We start from the raw sequence: 18786 nt of genomic DNA, 5'->3' as shown, positions 1-18786 counted from the left end.
TGTCGCCCAAGCTGGAGTGCAGTGGCCGGATCTCAGCTCACTGCAAGCTCCGCCTCCCAGGTTTACGCCATTCTCCTGCCTCAGCCTCCCGAGTAGCTGGGACTACAGGCGCCCGCCACCTCGCCCGGCTAGTTTTTTGTATTTTTTAGTAGAGACGGGGTTTCACCGTGTTAGCCAGGATGGTCTTGATCTCCTGACCTCGTGATCCGCCCGTCTCGGCCTCCCAAAGTGCTGGGATTACAGGCTTGAGCCACCGCGCCCGGCCTCGTTGCCTATATTTATCTTCCAAAGAAAAACCAGAGCAAAACCAACATGCTCCAATCTTGCATAGTACAATATGACTTTTTATAAACAAAAACATGATCACTCTCTCCTAAAACAGAAGATCCAAAGTCTGTTCATTGTATCCATCTAGTGATATTGTTCATTTCTCTTCCAGTTCAGTTATAATTCTACGTTGATATCTTTTAAACTTAGGGCTAAACTATAAATTTTACCATCAATAATATGCTTTATATCAAATAGGAAGGAATAGAGAGAGAAGAGAATTTGGATTAATATATACAAGTATAAACACAAAGCCGGGGAAAATATGCAAAACTATCTCAGATCTTGTTCTTGTAACTGTTCACAAAATCATAAATAGTATGGTTAACCTAATTTTCCACTATTTATTCCAATTGTCTTTTGCCTCAGTTATTATCTAAACTGGAGAGGATTCTTCACATGGTAGAGAAACCCCAACCTTCATTGCTGAAAGATTTGAGGCCTCGGTAATCCTGACTCTTTGGGATTACTAAAGGCATCCATGAAATTTTATCAATGGCCATGTAAATATGTAAATACTTGGAAGTACCAAAGAGGATCTAGTTCCAGACATAGACCTCTCTTTTTTACCCCAGCAATCACCACAGTAGATACAGTTCTCTTCTTTGTTGAATGGCAAAAGAATCCCTAAATTCTAGGTGGCCATTTTGACTTTAAGTGAAACCATTATTGTATCTCCCAGTAGAAACTTTCCTTCTCTGGGTACTGAAAATCTCTAAACCAGCAAAGCAAAAATTCGCGATGATAAAAACAAAAGATTACTGTATGTGGGTATAGTATTAATAGTATAAGAATCTGCTTTCAAACCTATCTCTTGGTTCCCAAATCCAAGCATCCTGGCCTGGGGAGAGAGCGCATAACACATTGGTGACTGGTTTCAGAGCATATACTATACCTTGCAGCAAAGCATCATAGGCTCTCAAACTCTTGTCTTAAGCTAGGGTCATAACATTCTTTAATAAGACGTTTCACTGATTTAAAGGCCACATGCTTCAGGGAGATAGACTATAATGGTATGTTGCAGATAATAGTTAGAAGCTCACAAATACATTTCCCATCTTCCTGGTGACAAACTTAGATTACATTTCTCAGCATCCTTTGCTCTTAAGTGGAATAATTTGAATGAGTTCCTGTCAATAGAGTATGGGTTAAATTTAATGATAATCACCTCCAAACCTGGGTCATTGGTGGCCTACTCCCTCTGTGAAATCCCCTGAGAAGCCCTTCTGTAGAGATGAGCCCTGAGAAGCTCATCTCCTCAGCTGAGTGCAGAAAACCAATTGAGGGAGGGAGGCCTGGGATCTCTGAATGATTGTGGATTCACTCTGCCCTGCTGACTGCTATTGCACTGTGAAAATGGAAATAGAATTTTAAAAAATTATCTATGTGTTCCATCATATTAATTATATTACACACTTTAATTTGGGGTTGTTACAGTAATTATCCTACCCAGACTAATACATGGAACAATAACTAAATTCCATATATGTGAGACCATTGCCTTATTTATTTTATTATAAAATGATTTTTTGGGATATGAAGCAATGTTCTGTGGCATACCATAGTGTTGGATAACACATTCAGTACATTTACAAATGGATCGTATTGTTGGCAAATTCATTCCAGAGTAAGTATCATTCTAGTAAGAATGAATTGATCCCTTTCCCTAATGGGAGCGGAGTGGCTGGCTATTCCAAGTCCATACAACCAGGTCAGCACTGGACTCTGCTGTGGGCAGGTGGGCACTCAGCAGCGGTGTTAGCCAGACCAACCTTGCTGAGAAGTCCATACCATTTGAGCCCATGTAAACCTCTCCCTGGTAAATAATACAAATAATACTTGTGTTATTTTCCTGTGGCTGCTATAACAAATTACCACAAAATTAGTGGCTTAAAACAATAGAAATTTATTCTGTTACAGTTCTGAAGACCAGAAGTCCAAAATGAAGGTGTTGGCTGGGCTCTGCTCCCTTTGAAGGGTCTAGAGGAGAATCCACTCTTTGCCTCTTCCAGCTTCTGCTGGCTGCTAGCATTCCTGACAGCATCACCCCTCCCTGCCTGTGTCTTCACATCACCATCTCCTCTTTGCAGGTATAGCATTTCCCTCTTTTTTTTTTTTTTTTTTTTTTTGAGATGGAGTTTCGCTCATGTTGCCCAGGCTGGAGTGTGATGGCGCAATCTCAGCTCACAGCAACCTCCGCCTCCTGGGTTCAAGCAATTCTCCTGCCTCAGCCTCTGGACTAGCTGGGATTCCAGGTATGTGCCACCATGCCCAACTAATTTTGTATTTTTAGTAGAGATGGGGTTTCTCCAGGTTGGTCAGGCTGGTGTCGAACTCCCAACCTCAGGTGATCTGCCCGCCTTGGCCTCCCAAAGTACTGGGACATTTCCCTCTTATGAAAACACTTGAATGGCTTTTATGGCCCACCCAGAGAACTCAGAGTTATCTTCTCATCTGAAGATCCTTGACTTTCACATCTATAAGGACCTTTTCAAATAGGGTGACATTTTTAAGTCCCAAAGCCACCATTAAGCACACTACCCTGTACTTTGTACATTTTGTTTATAAACCCAGTGAGCAAACACGGGGTGGTTAGGGAAATTAAGGAAGGAGGCTGACTAATATCCACAGAACAGATTATCCTGTCCCTCTGCTTATTAACAGCCTCTTCCACAGTAGGTGCCTTTGGTGAGCATTTAAATGGAATACACGAAAAAAAGTCCCACTCAGAACTGTTTATCACCAATCCTCAATTTTATTCCTTCCAAATCCTTGAGCATCTAGCCAAATCATTATCCGTTACCCAAAAAAAAACTGATATAAATTCACAACCCTGGGAAGTTTTCCTTCTAGGAAAAGGGAGCAATCAGATGTACTGCCCAAAGTTCTTTCATAAGGAGGATTTTCTTGCCACACACATTTCAGGGCAACTCCTAAGTGAAGCTGTAATGCTACCTCAGTTCATTTCCAGCTGGTGTTTGCATATTATGTGTAATAATTTATAAACCAGGCTTGATTACTTCCTTTTACGGTTTCTTAATAAGAGTCCCATCATAAATTAGACTTTGTCCCAGATGGTTTAAATACAGAGCCTTTAATGAAGGGATTGCATGTAGAGATATAGGCAGGCATAAAGAAACAAACAAGGGATGGGGAGGTACAAGAAAACTAGCAAGAATGTGATGCTGTTATTATTCTCTGGAGGGGCAAGGAAAGAAACAGAGCTCAGTGAGAATCAGACCGATGGAGAATAAGCTTCCCAGCAGGGGCTGCGGTTGTGGAGGAAGGTATGTAGGGTCAGAGATGCAACACTAAAGTAGGAAGAGGGCATGGAAGTGTTCTTCACACTCTGGAAACTTTTGTTCTCCCATTGGCACTTGCTATTGATTGAATCCAACTGGAAGAGAGGTGGCAAGGGAGCCAAGATGATGTAGTCCATATTGTTCAGCATTTCAGGGCACAAAACAGAGCAAAATGAATCGGAGGTGTGCAAACACAGCCAGCTAACATTTCATGGGAACTTTCATGTGGTCAAATGTGTGGGCTGAGGGAGAAATGACAATGCAGCAAGAGCAGGTGTGATGGTCACCTGAGGCATTGCTCATACCTCTTACCTGTGCCTTTATGACTTTCTACTTGATGAAGGAGTGCTGCTGTGCATGCCCTAGTTTATGACACAACACCCAGACCATGATGGGCAGCTGTTTACATGACCATTTTATATTCTGTGGTCAGATACACAAGTCTCTGCCATGGCCCAAAAGCAATCCAAGATCTGTTTCTTAACATTTATTTGGAGACTAGGTCATGGCTTTGCTCTAAGACCTCAAAGGATTGCACTGTAATTCTAAATCAAGGTTTGACAGGGGCCTCCTACAGGATTGCTTTCTGTCAAACACTCCAAGCACCATTTAATCTGTTGGATCTTAAATCTCAAATAGCAGAGTAGCATGCCCAACAGTTCATAGTTACAAATCATTCTCTTACTCTGGACCCCATTCAGAACTAGCAATCTTACGGATAACTTGATAAATGGGTCAAAGTAGCACATTTAAAGGTATGTACATTGTTTCAAAAGTTCAGTGAGATGGTAACAATCATTGGGTCTTTTTAATAGTGGGCAATTTTAATAGCGATTTTCTTTCACCCACTATTAAAGAGACACAATGATTGTTACCATCTCACTGGACTTTTGAAACAGCATATATACACCTTTGTATATGGAGCAGGAATTATCTCAACTTGCTATAAACTAATGGACTGCCATAAACTTTAGTGATGTCATGGTCTTTGAATTTGCATAATTTGTTTTATCCTCCCACCTTCTGGCACACACATTCCTTAATAAGGAATCTATGAAGGTTGCCACTTCCTACTCACATAGCCAATCAGCATGATGCTAACCATGTAGTGAAACAAAGTGATGTCCTATGGCATGATGAGACAGGCAAGGTTCCTGTGTACCAGATTACTACAGAAAACTGGATAGCTGAGGTCAGATGCCTTACCCTACAAGGTGAAATGACTTCTGTCATCTCTTTGTTAGAAGGGAGAAAAACACTTTTAACAGATTCATAGCAGCACGTCAGCTCTCAACATTTTATTTGCTTCAGTTAGTTAACTACATCTGTAACAGCCATTGAATGTGGAGTTACATGGTTAATAATAATACACTCTCTCCAAGACTCCCCAATTTCTGTGTGGGTCAAAGAGGAGTGTTAAATGGGGGTATGACAAAAAATCATCACCCCTGAATTTTTCAGACCTTGGATGATGACACAGACCTCTGACATTCACCCAGAAATGTGGCAATACTTTTGGTCTACTGTTTCAATAAGAAGGGGACATTTTAGGAGCTTCAACTTGGTCCTTCATACCATAATGGCCTTCATTCCATGAGATAGGGAGCCAATGTGGGAGTTCAACCAGAGGTTGAGTATGTCTAATCCAACTACACATGCAGGAACTGGGAAGGGTACGTTTGAGGATCCACTGAGTCACTGTGAGGTGAACTCAGATCAAAATTATATTTATCACCCAGCTTCTATTAAGTCCCCATTTTGACTGGTGAGCACAGTAGCAATTGGGGTGCCCAATGAGCAGCATCTGCTCTGAGTCAGTGTCCCAGTAATCTTCCCAAAGTGTGCTTATTTTCTTTCCCTTTTGGTGAAAGCTAGAAAAAGGATTGATGGTATATCCTCTGACATCACCACAGAATATTTCAAGGGAATCCAATGTTCCCTCCATTTAAAAAGCTCTAGGTCTGTGTACTGGACCAAGAATGGGAATTGGTGAGGGGCTGTTTCTCTCATTGTAATGACTCAAGTCAGGCCAGTGTTTACCAGATTAGTCAGTTATACTAATCAAGAAGGACCTTAGTCTACCTATTTCAGTCCTCAGGACATCACAATAAATTGGCCACCACCATAGACACCCATAGGCCTAGCCATTCTAATAACAACTCTGGCTCTTTTGCCCATGACTGTAATCACGTCTATTTTGTCTCTGGTATTTAAATACTCTGCCATTTGGCCTCTGCCAAGCTGATACTGTAATTCCCGCTGAAATTGAAATTAAGGAACTCATTTTAGGGACAGCTTCCTCCCTCTGTCATCATCCCAATCTATAGAAAGTAACCACTACAGAATTTTCCAAGGATGCTGGTGGAACTTTCCAATAGATATCTCAAACTAGAGAGGGGCTAGTCAACTGAGTCACACAAGGTAGATCTTCTTCAACATTCCTGACTCCATTAAGTCTCTGGAGTCTTTCCTCCATATTATTCCAAAGAATTTCTAACATATATCTGAGTTTAATACAGGCTGCCACTGAGTCCCTATTTCAGTTGAACAACTGAAAAACCAGTAAAGCTGCTCCTCACTGTTGAGTTATGTCCTCAAAATAAGAATTTTTGATAATACATAAGAACCATATCAATAATTTCAGTTTATTCTAAAGAAATGTTTCTCCCTGCCTTAACATCCTGAGAACCTATTCCTATGCCTTCCTGCAAATGAAAATTAGCCAAATCCTATCATTCCAACTGCCTCCTCCCAGGATAGATTTTGTATTTGTTCTCCTGGGGCATGCTGCAATCTAATTCTCTTTGCAGATCTGATGGCACTGAAAGGGGAGAAGGCAGGCATAAAGAGGATCAGCATCCCTTCGGAAGGTAACTACCTTGGTTGAGGTCATTATAGAATCTCAAGCAACAAAGGACTAATGCCATCTGAAAGGGAGGAGAGACTGCTTTTATGAACAGGCATATTCAAAGCAATTTAAAGATTCAGGTTCTCAGGTTCATCCACATCTACCCAAATATCCCCATTCTGTTTCTTTAGGTCCCATCCTTTCATGATCAATGCCACAAATTTCACATAGGAAACTACTGAGACTGTGAACTCAAATTGTAATTCTGCAACCCAAAGGAGCAAACTTTGAGTCTTGTTTTAAGGCATTTTAAGTCTGCAGCTATGATATATAAAAGGGTCTCTTGAGGGGTGGTCATAGAAGTTCTCTGCAACTTTTTCCTTGCCCTGAGCCAAGAATTTAAAATAAGAGCACATACTCTTTCTGTAAGCTCTTCAGTGCAATAGGAAGCAACCCTTCCACTCAAGTTTTCTCTATTTCTCATTTGCACCACAATAGTGCAATGCAGCAGCCAGTCTGTCAAAGGCTTGTCTTCAATAGCTATTCTATCCTATGTGGCCATATGTGATCATTTAGCTATTTGCTTCATGGAAAACAGTATCCCATTTCCCAGTGGTCATGAAGTTACCACTGCCTATAAACAACTAAGTCAGATAACCAATCTCATATTATATTTAAAAGTCGATTTCTTGATCAAATTTTGGTACTGAATACTGCATTAGGTAAGGTTCATCACATGTAATAGATACCACTCAAGGTATTCAAGCAGAAAATCTTTAATTTAAAAGAGTAGATGCTTACAAAATTATTGGTAACTTGGAGGAATAAAAGTCAGGAGGCTATCCTTAGTCTTTAGCTTCAAATTCATTCAACCACATCTGTCGTAAGTGCCGTCACCATTAGCACTGTCTGTATTCATAAAATTGATGCCAAGATAGTGGAACATGTTATCCAACTGTTTCCAACACTTTTGTCTGTAGGTGCCCACTTACATAATTGTGCTACTACAGAAAGGTGACACCCACCTCCTTCAGCCTTTGTAAAATTTCACGAGTGCCTCACATTGACAAAACCTAAATTTACGAGGGGATCACATGGGAATCTGAGAAATATAATTTTTAGTTCCCCAAACTCTGTAATACTGAAGGAGGGGAGAATGAGAACATATCAAAGGGAAAGGAATGGATTCATAGTGCTCATAAACATCTAGTACACTAACCTAAAGATGATGCTTATTTCTGAAGTAGTTAATATTTAGAGTAGACTTGAGAATGTAAACTCCAAATCTCAACCTTAATGATAAAGTAGAAATGTGTTACCCAAATTCATCTGGCTGCTGTTTTTCCTCATGAGTTCCCAAATTACTTTTATTTCTGGAGGAAAGATTAGGTACCACTTTACAAGGGCTGGCAGTAATAATTCAAGCATAACAAAAACAAATGTTGAATAAATACAGCTTTGAAGAGCAGCTTTTATTTTGTGATCATGTTTTATAACATTTTTACTGAGATCTGAAATCACAGTATATTGGAAACCTAACTGTATTACGTACAACTGATAAATCCTAACTATATAATAAGCTTATAAACATTGTAAATGTATTTGATCCCCAGATTTATTAATTAGAACACAAGCCACACTCTCAGGTGAGGTGAGACTGTTGCTAACATAATGCTATCTATCGTACAAGATTCAATCTATCCACCCTCCAATTACCAAATAGCTAGCTAATCATTATTCTTGCAAGACTGGTTCTTAGAACAGCTTCCTCACAGGGAGGAGAAACTCAGTTGAAATATAATGCATCATGAATGACAAAGAAGGGATTTCAACTGGATGCTTTCCTTTTCCTCCATGGCAAATTCAAAGAAAATAAAATTTAACTGAGAAAAGGAACAATCTGACTGGCTTCTCTAAAATTACAGAAAAGGGATTCAGGAATACCTAAAGACTGACAAAGTACATGGAATATGTATATAGACTGATAAAATAGTTATTCTTTATAACAATCTTGTATTTAAATTGAGAAATAATAATTTCAAGATCCTATGTTTTTAGAAATAGCCATATTATCTAAACCTTTCAAGATTTTTTGTATTTAGGATGGCTTTTAATTTGGACATATTGTGTATAGATGTTCAAAAGCAACATGACCTTCTGATAGTTGCATTATAATTAGATATTAAGTGATGTGTTTCAGTGTGCACTTGCTCCCTCTGAAAGGAGATACTACTTTATGAACACATTCCCTGGGATAACCTCATGTATGAGAATGGAAAAAAAAATCAAAATCTAAGTTCAGTTTCTATTTAAGACCAGATGGGTCTCCAGGGAAGAAATGTATGAAGAAAAATTTGCTCATGTATATTGATGTGTAAACATGTTTTATGTGGTAAATTGAAAAAGACAAGAAAAAAAAGAAAAGGAAAAAAACAACAGCCTAATTAAAAGAAAAAGAAGAAAGTTTAATTTCTCAAAGGAAACAGCAAAACCTACATTTCTAAGTCTGAAAGAACACCAAGAGGTGACTCATAGCATCCCCATTAATCATCTAAAGACAGCTCTGGATCCTCTTCTGCTAAGTCACAAGGCTCCTCCAGTGATACATTCTAAAATCTTACAGTCTTCATGTGGCAGTGGTTCTATATATCAATTATTTTAAATTTAGGTTTCTCAATCTTCTCCAGGATTCACAGCCTGCTATGAAAACAAATTCAAAAGGATCTGTGCCTTTCAATTCACAGCTGTGCCTTCCCCTCTGTAATTTATAGGCAAACTAACTTCTAACACTTGTATGATTTGTAGTATTTTGAAACAAAAATATTAGGTTGGTACAAAAATACTACAAAAAAAGAATCCATTTCTACTTCTCTTCCTTTTCACAAATATTCTTGTCATTCACAAGTTATCTGCCTAAAATACAAAAGACTAAGCATGGATTCTAAATTACACCACTCACAAGGACTTGCTTTCTAAGGTCACTTGCCAAAATTACTTGCACGCTGAGTGGCAGGTGACCAATCTCCTTCAGCAGGTTTTATGATTACTGCTGAGATACTGCGTGCCTATGTACACAGCTCAGTATCACAGTCTCTCACCTCTGCTGCCCTATTTACCATCCAGAAAGATGCTGAAATCTGCCATCCAGGTCCATGCTGAGCAGGCCAGCCAGCACACATCGTGGATAGCTGTAGCTGTTTTTTTCTTAGTAAGCACAGTGTTATGAGTACAGCTGGCTGAGATTATGGCTATAACAAGGAAGGAACTGGGAGAGTGTGAACTCTCCAGTGTGGTGTCTCATTCTGAAGGTGACAGAGATTCAAAAGTTCTGCTCCAATAGTCAATATATAGCATCTGACTTGTATTGTCCAATAGATAATACAACAAAAATCACTTATACCTCTATGTTCTTTCTTATTTACAGGGTAGCTGAGTTGCATATATGAAACAAGCCTGTAAATTAAAATATTCCTAATAAACTAAAAACACTGCTAGATTCCATGTTCTAAAGTACAAACATAATGATCCATGTTAAAATACTTTTGAATACCTTGAAAGGATGCATAACAAGAGAGAAAGAGAATGAATTAATAATATTAAAACTAAAACTAGTCATCAGTTAGTTTCCACCAGCATAACAATCAAGAGTAACAGACTTGGGAGGCCAAGGCAGGAGGATTGCTTAAGGCGAGTTCAAGACCAGCCTGGGTAACATAGTGAAATCGCATTTCTACCAAAAAAAAAAAAAAAAAGGAAAAAGTAACAAAGGAAAGAGAAAGAGCTACAGTCATCTATTATAGAGGAAAACTCACATGTCTCAGGTATTTCTAGTTATTGTAAGTATTCAACAAATTCCCTGTCTTCTATGTAAGAAAATGTTACTTTAGTTAGTGATAAAGTTTTACCGAGTAGGAGACACAAACTTTATTCATCAGTTTTTAGGTATCAGGCATGCAACATATCTGTGATAATAGATAAATTATGAAAGCTATTGGAAAAGGCTGTATTTATGACATCTTAAAACCATCTTCTATAAAGAAACTTACAGTAAGAACTGAATGATTTAAATGGAATACAAGAACTTTCCCATTTATGTTAAGAATAATTTAGAAGAAAATGGTATGTTTTATGTCTGAATGAAAAGCTCTTCCAAAAGCAACTAGTTTTTAAAGTAAAAATATGCTACTACAGAAAATAAGCTTTTTACCAGAAATTGTAGATACCCAAGTTCTAGTTTGATTGTTTTTCTATATAGGAAATTGCAGCAGAAAACAATTTAGAATGAACTAAATCAAATAAACATCTAGCAGACAGTTTACATTATAATAAACTGATTAACAAAAAAAATCATTTTTTCCACAGCAGAAGTATATTTATTGTGCTGAAATCAGGTAGCAGGGAATGAATAGTTCTTGGGAACCAGCACAGAATGTTCACAAAGATTTACAAATCTCTAGTCATTACACACTGAGCAACAAAACAAAGGTGTTGAATCCTCTTAGATCAAACTACTTTATATGTTGCAAATTTTCTGTAATTCTCATGACTGCATGCCTTTGGGGAAAAAGTGTTTAATTTTAATGCACAATAAATATGTTATAGCTTGCAAAATATTCTGAAATAATTTGTACAAACAGCATACATCCTTCACATGCAGCTTTGACATGTTGATACTTAGAGATATTCATGCTTTTTTGGTCACATTTTGTCTTTCTCTAGTAATCCCTTTGCAACATCCCTTAAAAAATTAACCTATGTAGTAAGACATGGTACAAATTCTTTCCTATTTTATTTCCAGTTGTTCACTTATATTACATGAAATACTTCATCTGTAAATAGCAAATCGAATGTCATAGTTCTGACTACTCTCACTTTTATTCATTTTGTGTTTTAACAACACCTTGTAATATTAAGCATTGAATTTAACAATCTTTAGCACCAAGGAGTCAAGAATATTGCACCAAAATGGGTTTATACTTCATACCTAGTTAATAAATAAGATCTTGCAACTTAGTCACAAGGAAAACGTTACTCCAAAATTAAACACATTGAAAGAGAAGAATAGTTTCACAGAAATGTTTGGTGTATGCTATTTGTCATAAAAGCAAAAAACAACACTAGTGGATTTGAAAGTTAATATTAAAATTTACATTAGAAGACTCCTTGATTTTTTAATTAAAATTTATTTAATTTTAAATGTTCTTTCCAACAGAAGAGGTAGGTATATTTCCACATATGAAAAATCAGTAACAGCCATAAATCAAAACAAGGAAAGCCTGATAAAAATCAACATATTCTAACAGCACATAAATGTAACTATCTTATGATGTTACTAATAAACACATGAGTTGTTTCATTTTTCAAACAGACAATAATTTGAATTTTTATATATTTCAGCTAGTAACAGGAGTATTCAAATGCTGCCTTTTCATCACAAAAAATTGTTTCCCCACAGTGATTTGTGCAAGTCATGGTGATCTCTGAGTCACCAGACAAGACTTTACTGCAATTCTTTCTTATTTTCACCAACACCATCATCATCAAGCCTCTAAGATTCTACAGAGATCAGATTTTAAAAATTTAATTACAACCAAAAGTATAGCCTGACTAGAGGTGGAGAGATTTGACCATTCTGGTCAGCAAATGAATTCAAATGTGCAAGTTAAATGTATACACATTTCCAGCTTTGGACAAGAAAATGTAACACCACTGATTTCAGTCAGTAGATAAGATAATTAGTAATTTGTCAAAATAATTCATAAAGACTGTTTCTGTGATCGTCTAAAATTCAGACCGAAGAATGAATGACTGTAAGATACACATGAAAAATCTCATCCTGTAGACAACTGGATGATGTGAACAGGGGGAGAATCTCCAAAGTCACATAATGATTGCTTTGGTCTGCAGAATATCAAGGCTAATTTTTAAAAAAATGTTTAAAATAAAAACTTCATAAATAAAACATCTGGGTATGGTATTAACACTTTACTCGGTCTAAGAGTTACTAGGACATAGAGCACATTTGTCTTTTCTCCCCACCCCCAAGCTCTCCTTTGCTTCTGTTTTCCCTGAAATTTTATATGACATGGGAGTTTTTCCTCACTGTCAACAACAGTTAAGGCCCAGTTCAATTTAATCTCCTTTTGCTTTTCCATTTTTCTGCTTTTTTCCATTTTCTATCACGAGTTGTTTTTCTGATTTGCTCACACCATTTGCTGAAATACCATTCATGGCTGTTTTTCCAGTTTTTGGTTTCTTAGGCTCTTTGTATGTCCGAATGTAGAAGTTAAGAAAGAGAAATATGAAGCTGATTGCGTAGGCAATTAGAGCCCAGTGCATCCATTTGGGGAAGGGGCAGTCAGTGTAAAGAGACAGTGCTGTGTGCCCAATGGTCACATGGAATTGAACCTGAAAAACAGAAATGACAGCACAAAACATTTAATCTGAATTGTAAACAACTTTTAACAACATCAGCATCTTCTACATAGCTATCACAGGCCCAAATTTTGCCACACTGTGCAAAATTTATTGTTTTCTGGCTCCCATGGCTAGCTCTTTCTCATTCACACCTCAAATGCCATCTCCTCAGTAAGGGCTTTCTGACAAGACTTCAATTTCAATTGGCCCTCCCAATCCCATTAACCAAAGAGCTTTTTGCATTTTTTTTAAGGAGAATTATAACTATTTGAAATTGTCTTTTGTATTTGTTATTTCTTTATTGCCTATCTTTCCACCAGAATATGACTCCAGAAGGCAGGGCTTTGTCTTGCCCATCAGTGATTCTTGAGTCCTTAGCACAGCATCAGGATCAAGGAACATGTGTTGAATAATGTTATCTGATGAAAGGGAATCAATGGCCTAGGAGAGTAAAATAATAGCATTGTAGGCTCTTCAATTTTGTTTTCCTCCCACATTTTAGATTGGTTTCCATCAAATATCAAAGTAGCTCATTTATTTCTTACAGAGAGTAGGCAAGTAAATTTTTATTTGAATGAACACTATCCTTCAAAAACTCATATTTTGATGGCCGGGTGTGATGACTTATGCCTATAATCCTGGCACTTTGGGAGGCCGAGGCAGGTGGATCAACTGAGGTCAGGAGTTCAAGACCAGCCTGGCCAACATGGTAAAACCCTGTTTCTACTAAAATATAAAAAATTAGCCGGGCATGGTGGTCTATGCCTGTAATCCCAGTTACTCGGGAGGCTGAAGCAGGAGAATTGCTTGAACCCAGGAGGTGGAAGCTGCAGTGAGCCCAGATTGCACCATTGTACTCCAGCTTGGGCAATAAAAGCAAAACTCTGTCCCCATACCCCCACCAAAAAAAAAAAAAAAAAAAAAAGATAAAAGCAATATTTGGATAAAATGTAGTAGACATTTCAGAATAAATACAAAAAGAATCACTTTCAACTTTAAAAATTTTTTAAAGGAAAAAAGCCAAAAGTGAGATGATTAAAATGAAATATTCTGATGTATCAATAAATGAATGGGTCAAGACATAATGTTAACAAGTGTTAATTTTTTATACAATTAACTTATATGACTGACTGTTGTGAGAACTTCTGGCTTGGAAATACAAATTCAACATCCTGTTTGAAACGGACAATTGTGGTTTCTCTTTTCAGGACAGCATTGTCCTTAAAATATTAATTGTTGATTAAAACAATCAGTATTACTTATTTTAAATATTATTAAAATAATGTATGCCATGTAAGCTAAAAATTTATACCATATTAAACAACTTTTATAATTTTCCTTGGCAAATATTTAAATTTGAAGAACTTTTGGTTTCACAATGGTTTTTAGAAGCTGCATCACCCAAAAGGGTGTGTATAAGGGTGTGATTGGGTATGGCGTCACTCAAGGAGAGGCAGGTGTAGGCTCCAACAAAACAGAGAGGACTAATTCACACGATTTTGATCACCTCTTCATTTTCTTGGGTCCATTTACTACTTACTGAGAGAAATGAATTACACAAACTGTGTTAACAGCTTTTACACAAAAACTGGAGGAAGCTTCCTGTACCACTTTGGTTACAAATGAATCCTTCACACCCATCATTTCCCAAAAGTTGTGCTTCCTGTTTGGTTAGCCAGCTGTTTAGCAACTTAAAGCAGAGATGAATAATATTTCCAAATGTGATTCCACTGATAAAATTGTGCACATGCTATGATTAAAGCAAATTATAATAAATTCTAAAGCTTGAAAAATAGTTACCAGGTTGGCTTTGAATTTCCAGTTTGATTACAGGCCAATGCCTAGCATCTGAAAGATACACTAATGCACACACTCAGATTGCCACAAGCAGGCTTACTGGGGGATGTGCTGAAAACTGTCTGGACTAAAGACTACCATTTGAAAATATCTGTCTCTGCTCTCTTAAGGACAGTGTTTTAGAGAACTACAAGGAGTTCACTTGTCCCTATTCCCTTCCTTTGCCCCACCCCTTCCTAGGCTATGTGCTTTCTTTTCAGCTGTATAGTCTAAATATATGAGCTATGTTAAAGACTGAAAAATGAAATAAAAAACAAAATTTTAAGCAAGGACAACAAGAAGAGAGATAATAAAATTTTAAGTTAAGAAAATCACCTGAGGGGAAAACTACATATTATTTTTCTATTCAGACATAAATCTACGTACTTTGTAGCATGCTTAGATCTTTAATCATCCTTTCCACAAATATGTTTAGACAATGTTTTCCTTAGAGAAGTGCTATGTCTAGTCTTTTAAGGATATTAGAAAAACAAAGACTTGCTGTGACCAACAAGTCTATAAATAAGTCGGCTGGAGTCAAGTGGGCCTAATTGCAATATAACTAGAGGATAAAGTTAATTTCATAATAGAAAATTGTCTAAAATGACTTTGCACTTTAAAATTAATCAAATTTAAACAATTTCAGTATTTTCCCAGAAGAAACTTTGGAAGCATTTAACTCACCAGTTGCAACATAGTCAGGTATCGTTTCCACCAAAGATATTTCTGAATCCATGGGCCAAATGCAGCTAACCCATAGTATGAGTACATAATCACATGGATAAAGGAATTCATCTGGGCTCCAAAAAATGCTTTAGAAAAACAACAGGTAATTACCAGATACAGAAAATTTTATTAAGCAGTAAGCCACTGAGATATACAATAAATGAATACACAGTATTTTTTAATATTTAATATTGAGTACAGATTAGGAATGAAAAATATAAAGTAGTACTAATAAAAAAGTTTTCCCTTCAGATTAAGCTAGATATTTTTAAAGTTTAGATTTGAGGTTTTACCATATAAATAAAAATGTATGTTCAAATGCAAAGGACTTTCAAAGTGGTAGGTTTTCAAATGGGGTACTCCAGTGAGCTTAAATAGGCCCAAATGTAGAACTGTTGCCTATGTTACTTTAATTCTACTATTCTTGCCTTTAGATGTGCCAATATACATATCTATAACAAAACAGCACTTATTTCTTAGGTTTCCAAATAGTTTAAAATATAACAGCACTACACATATTGAATAATTCATTTAATACATATAAATCTACAGAGATATTCTAGTCAGTCTAAATCAATGACATTCTTTCTCTTCAGAATATTAATTAAATCAAGGTATAGATGTAATAATAAATTAATTTTGTCATAAAGTGATCTAAGTGTTCAGTTCAGATTTACTAATTTTCTTTTAAAATTACAGAGGTTGCCTTTAACTGTATTGTTTTAAGGTTGGCCCCAATAATATATGTATTAATTTATAAGCTGCCAATTATCATAATATGACAATGAAAGCAGGAGGGTGAACTATACTATAATGACTTGTACCCTGGATCCTCCTCAGAGGAATCATCTGCATCAATCTCAACATAGTGAATCATCCTTAATCTACAGGCACCTGAAAAGATAGGAGGCAGATCTTGGCCAAACTATGAATTTAGATCCTCTTTAACATTAACAAGGCTATATAAAATTTCCTTTGAATAAGAACCAACAAGACCTATACAGGCTGAGTATCCCATATCCAAAATGCTCAGGACCAGATGTGTTTCTGATTTCAGATTTTTTTAAACTTTGGAATATTTGCATAGACATAATGAGGTGTCCTGGGGATAGGACTCAGGTCTAAATCCAAAACTTCACATACACCTTATACATGTATCCTGAAGGTAATTGTATAAAATTTTAAAGTAATTTTATGGGTGAAACAAAGTTTGTGTACTCTGAACATCAGCAAGCAAAGATGTCACTATCTTAGCCACCCATGTGGACACTGTCTGCGGTTGTTTGGCATCAATATTACGCTGTACACAGAAAAAGGCTAAGAGGGTCTTTTTTTTCCCTCAGGTATACTGAATAAAGTGTGTTGTGCACTTGTGTTTTGACTGTGACCCATCACATGAGGCCAGGTGTGTAATTTTCCACTTGTAGTATCATGCTGGTGCTCAAAAAGTTTTGAATTTTGGAGCATTTGGATTTCAGATGTTTGGATTAGGGATGTTCAATCTGTATTAGAGCAGGAGTGAGCTATGGGCCAAGATGGAAATCTTCAGATTTGAGGGGTTGTGTCTTGGTATTCTTTGGATCAGAACTACTAGTCCCGTTCCCCATCAAAATATTGTTTTCTACCTTTAGTCTTGGTTTATGCTTATCTCTGGGGCAAATCTTTAGGTATTAAAGTAGTCACAGATAAAAAGCTAAAGTTACACTTGCCTCAAATTTTTAAAAAATGAAATGATGGCTGGGTGCGGTGGCTCATGCCTGTAATCCCAGCACTATGGGAGGCTGAGGCAGGCGGATCACAAGGTCAAGAGATCGAGACCATCCTGACCAACATGGTGAAACCCCGTCTCTACTAAAAATACAAAAAATTAGCTAGGCATGGTGGTGTGTGCCTGTAGCCCCAGTTACTCAGGAGGCTGAGGCAGGAGAATCGCTGGAACCCAGGAGGCGGAGGCTGCAGTGAGCTGAGATCACGCCACTGCACTCCAGCCTGGAGACAGAGCGAGACTCCATCTTAAAAAAAAAAAAAAAAAAAAAGAAAGAAAAAAAGAAAAAAAAAACAAAAAGAAATAAACATGGAAATGATTAACCACGAAAGCAAGTTAAATGGTAGATCAAGTCAAAGTCCTAGGTTCTCATTGCTTTCCACTGAACACATAGATGCAATTAAACGCAAGCAGTATATTCCTGAAAATGCTCACCTTGTCCTCCTGCAACCCACTTAATTCCAATCCACCACAAGGTAAACATCGTACAGTGATGATACACATGAAGGAAAGAAACCTGGTTGTTTTTCTTTCTCAGAATAAAAAACACTGTGTCCAAATACTCAACTCCTTTAGAAACAAAGTACCACCACAGAGCAGCAGCTATCTGTAAAAAGGGAAAGCGTGTTATAAACACCAAAATGACACTATTGTACGGATTTATACTCATTGTAAGTAAGTTCAAAATAAATATTTGTATATTGTACAAAATGTACAAGGCATGGAATCATTTATGCCTAAGTAGTTTTGAAAAACCTAAGCATCTCTCCATGGGGACAAAATAGAAAATAAAGAGTCCAAAGCTCTGTCTATACAGTGCTAACAAGTTAGAGAACGTTTTCTGTCTATTCCAGAGGATAGATGTCGCATAGTGTCAAACTGCTGAATACAGAGCTGGAAGTACATTCAGACTGCTATGCTTTTCAATTTGGTAGAGGAACTGAGATGTTGACTTTGTAAAATGAGTTTAGTTGTTCATGCTCAGCCTACATTATACCTCAGAAAAACATGCAAGTAAGTTCATGTAGCAATTGGTCTCTGCAAGTGTCTGCCTGTCTGCCCACCCTCTCCCCTCACCTCCTCCTGCCTGCGCGCCCCACCCCCTCACCGCACCAACATGTGCAACAACATAAATATCCAATCACATCAGTTTGTATTAGGTATTAAAATATTTAAAATAATAAATGGGAATGAACAAATATTTCCCAGGTCATAAATATAATCCTGCTTACATGAATAAGTCTTTTCTTTTCCTGGGCTCTAATTAAGTCACCAGATGGTGCAGAAAGATTACATTACATGCTGAGATTAAGGATCCAGTGAGAGGTGACCTCTGTATGTTTTAAAATGTTTTACAAGAATCCTACTACAACAAAAACCAAAACTTAATTTTTTATGTCAAGTATTTTCTATGATAAGCATCCTATGTATAAATAACAAATAAAGCAGTACATAACTAAAATCTATTTATAAGCTTTTGTGTGTTAGGGCCCTGTCAGATTCATTTACACACGGGCTTAGGTGTTTTAGAGTTGAAGGATCCCTTTGTATTTTATACCTGCACC

The 18786-nt window shown here is 37.1% G+C and overlaps 1 protein-coding gene and 2 long non-coding RNA genes across 4 annotated transcripts in view; 2 read left to right on the top strand and 1 right to left on the bottom strand.

The window, feature by feature from the left end:
• Positions 1-18786, top strand: part of LOC135970584 (uncharacterized) — a 77702-nt gene that overhangs the window by 47926 nt on the left and 10990 nt on the right. The gene's annotated exons all lie outside the window — the stretch shown is intronic.
• Positions 980-10236, top strand: LOC141410219 (uncharacterized). Its single transcript, XR_012434441.1, has 2 exons — positions 980-2582; positions 6440-10236. It is a non-coding gene; the product is annotated as an uncharacterized lncRNA (long non-coding RNA).
• The window catches only part of ELOVL4 (ELOVL fatty acid elongase 4), a 36196-nt gene continuing 25329 nt past the window's right edge, over positions 7920-18786 (bottom strand). Inside the window, exons 4-6 of the mRNA XM_045390270.3 lie at positions 17657-17828; positions 15415-15542; positions 7920-12885 (exon numbers count right to left, since the gene is read on the bottom strand). Coding sequence (XP_045246205.1) covers positions 12610-12885; positions 15415-15542; positions 17657-17828 — 576 coding nt within the window. The 3' untranslated portion in view covers positions 7920-12609. The remainder of the gene's footprint in view (positions 12886-15414; positions 15543-17656; positions 17829-18786) is intronic.

Source organism: Macaca fascicularis, chromosome 4 (assembly GCF_037993035.2).
Source record: "Macaca fascicularis isolate 582-1 chromosome 4, T2T-MFA8v1.1".
Taxonomy (NCBI): domain Eukaryota; kingdom Metazoa; phylum Chordata; class Mammalia; order Primates; family Cercopithecidae; genus Macaca; species Macaca fascicularis.
This window is presented reverse-complemented; position numbering and strand designations above follow the sequence as displayed.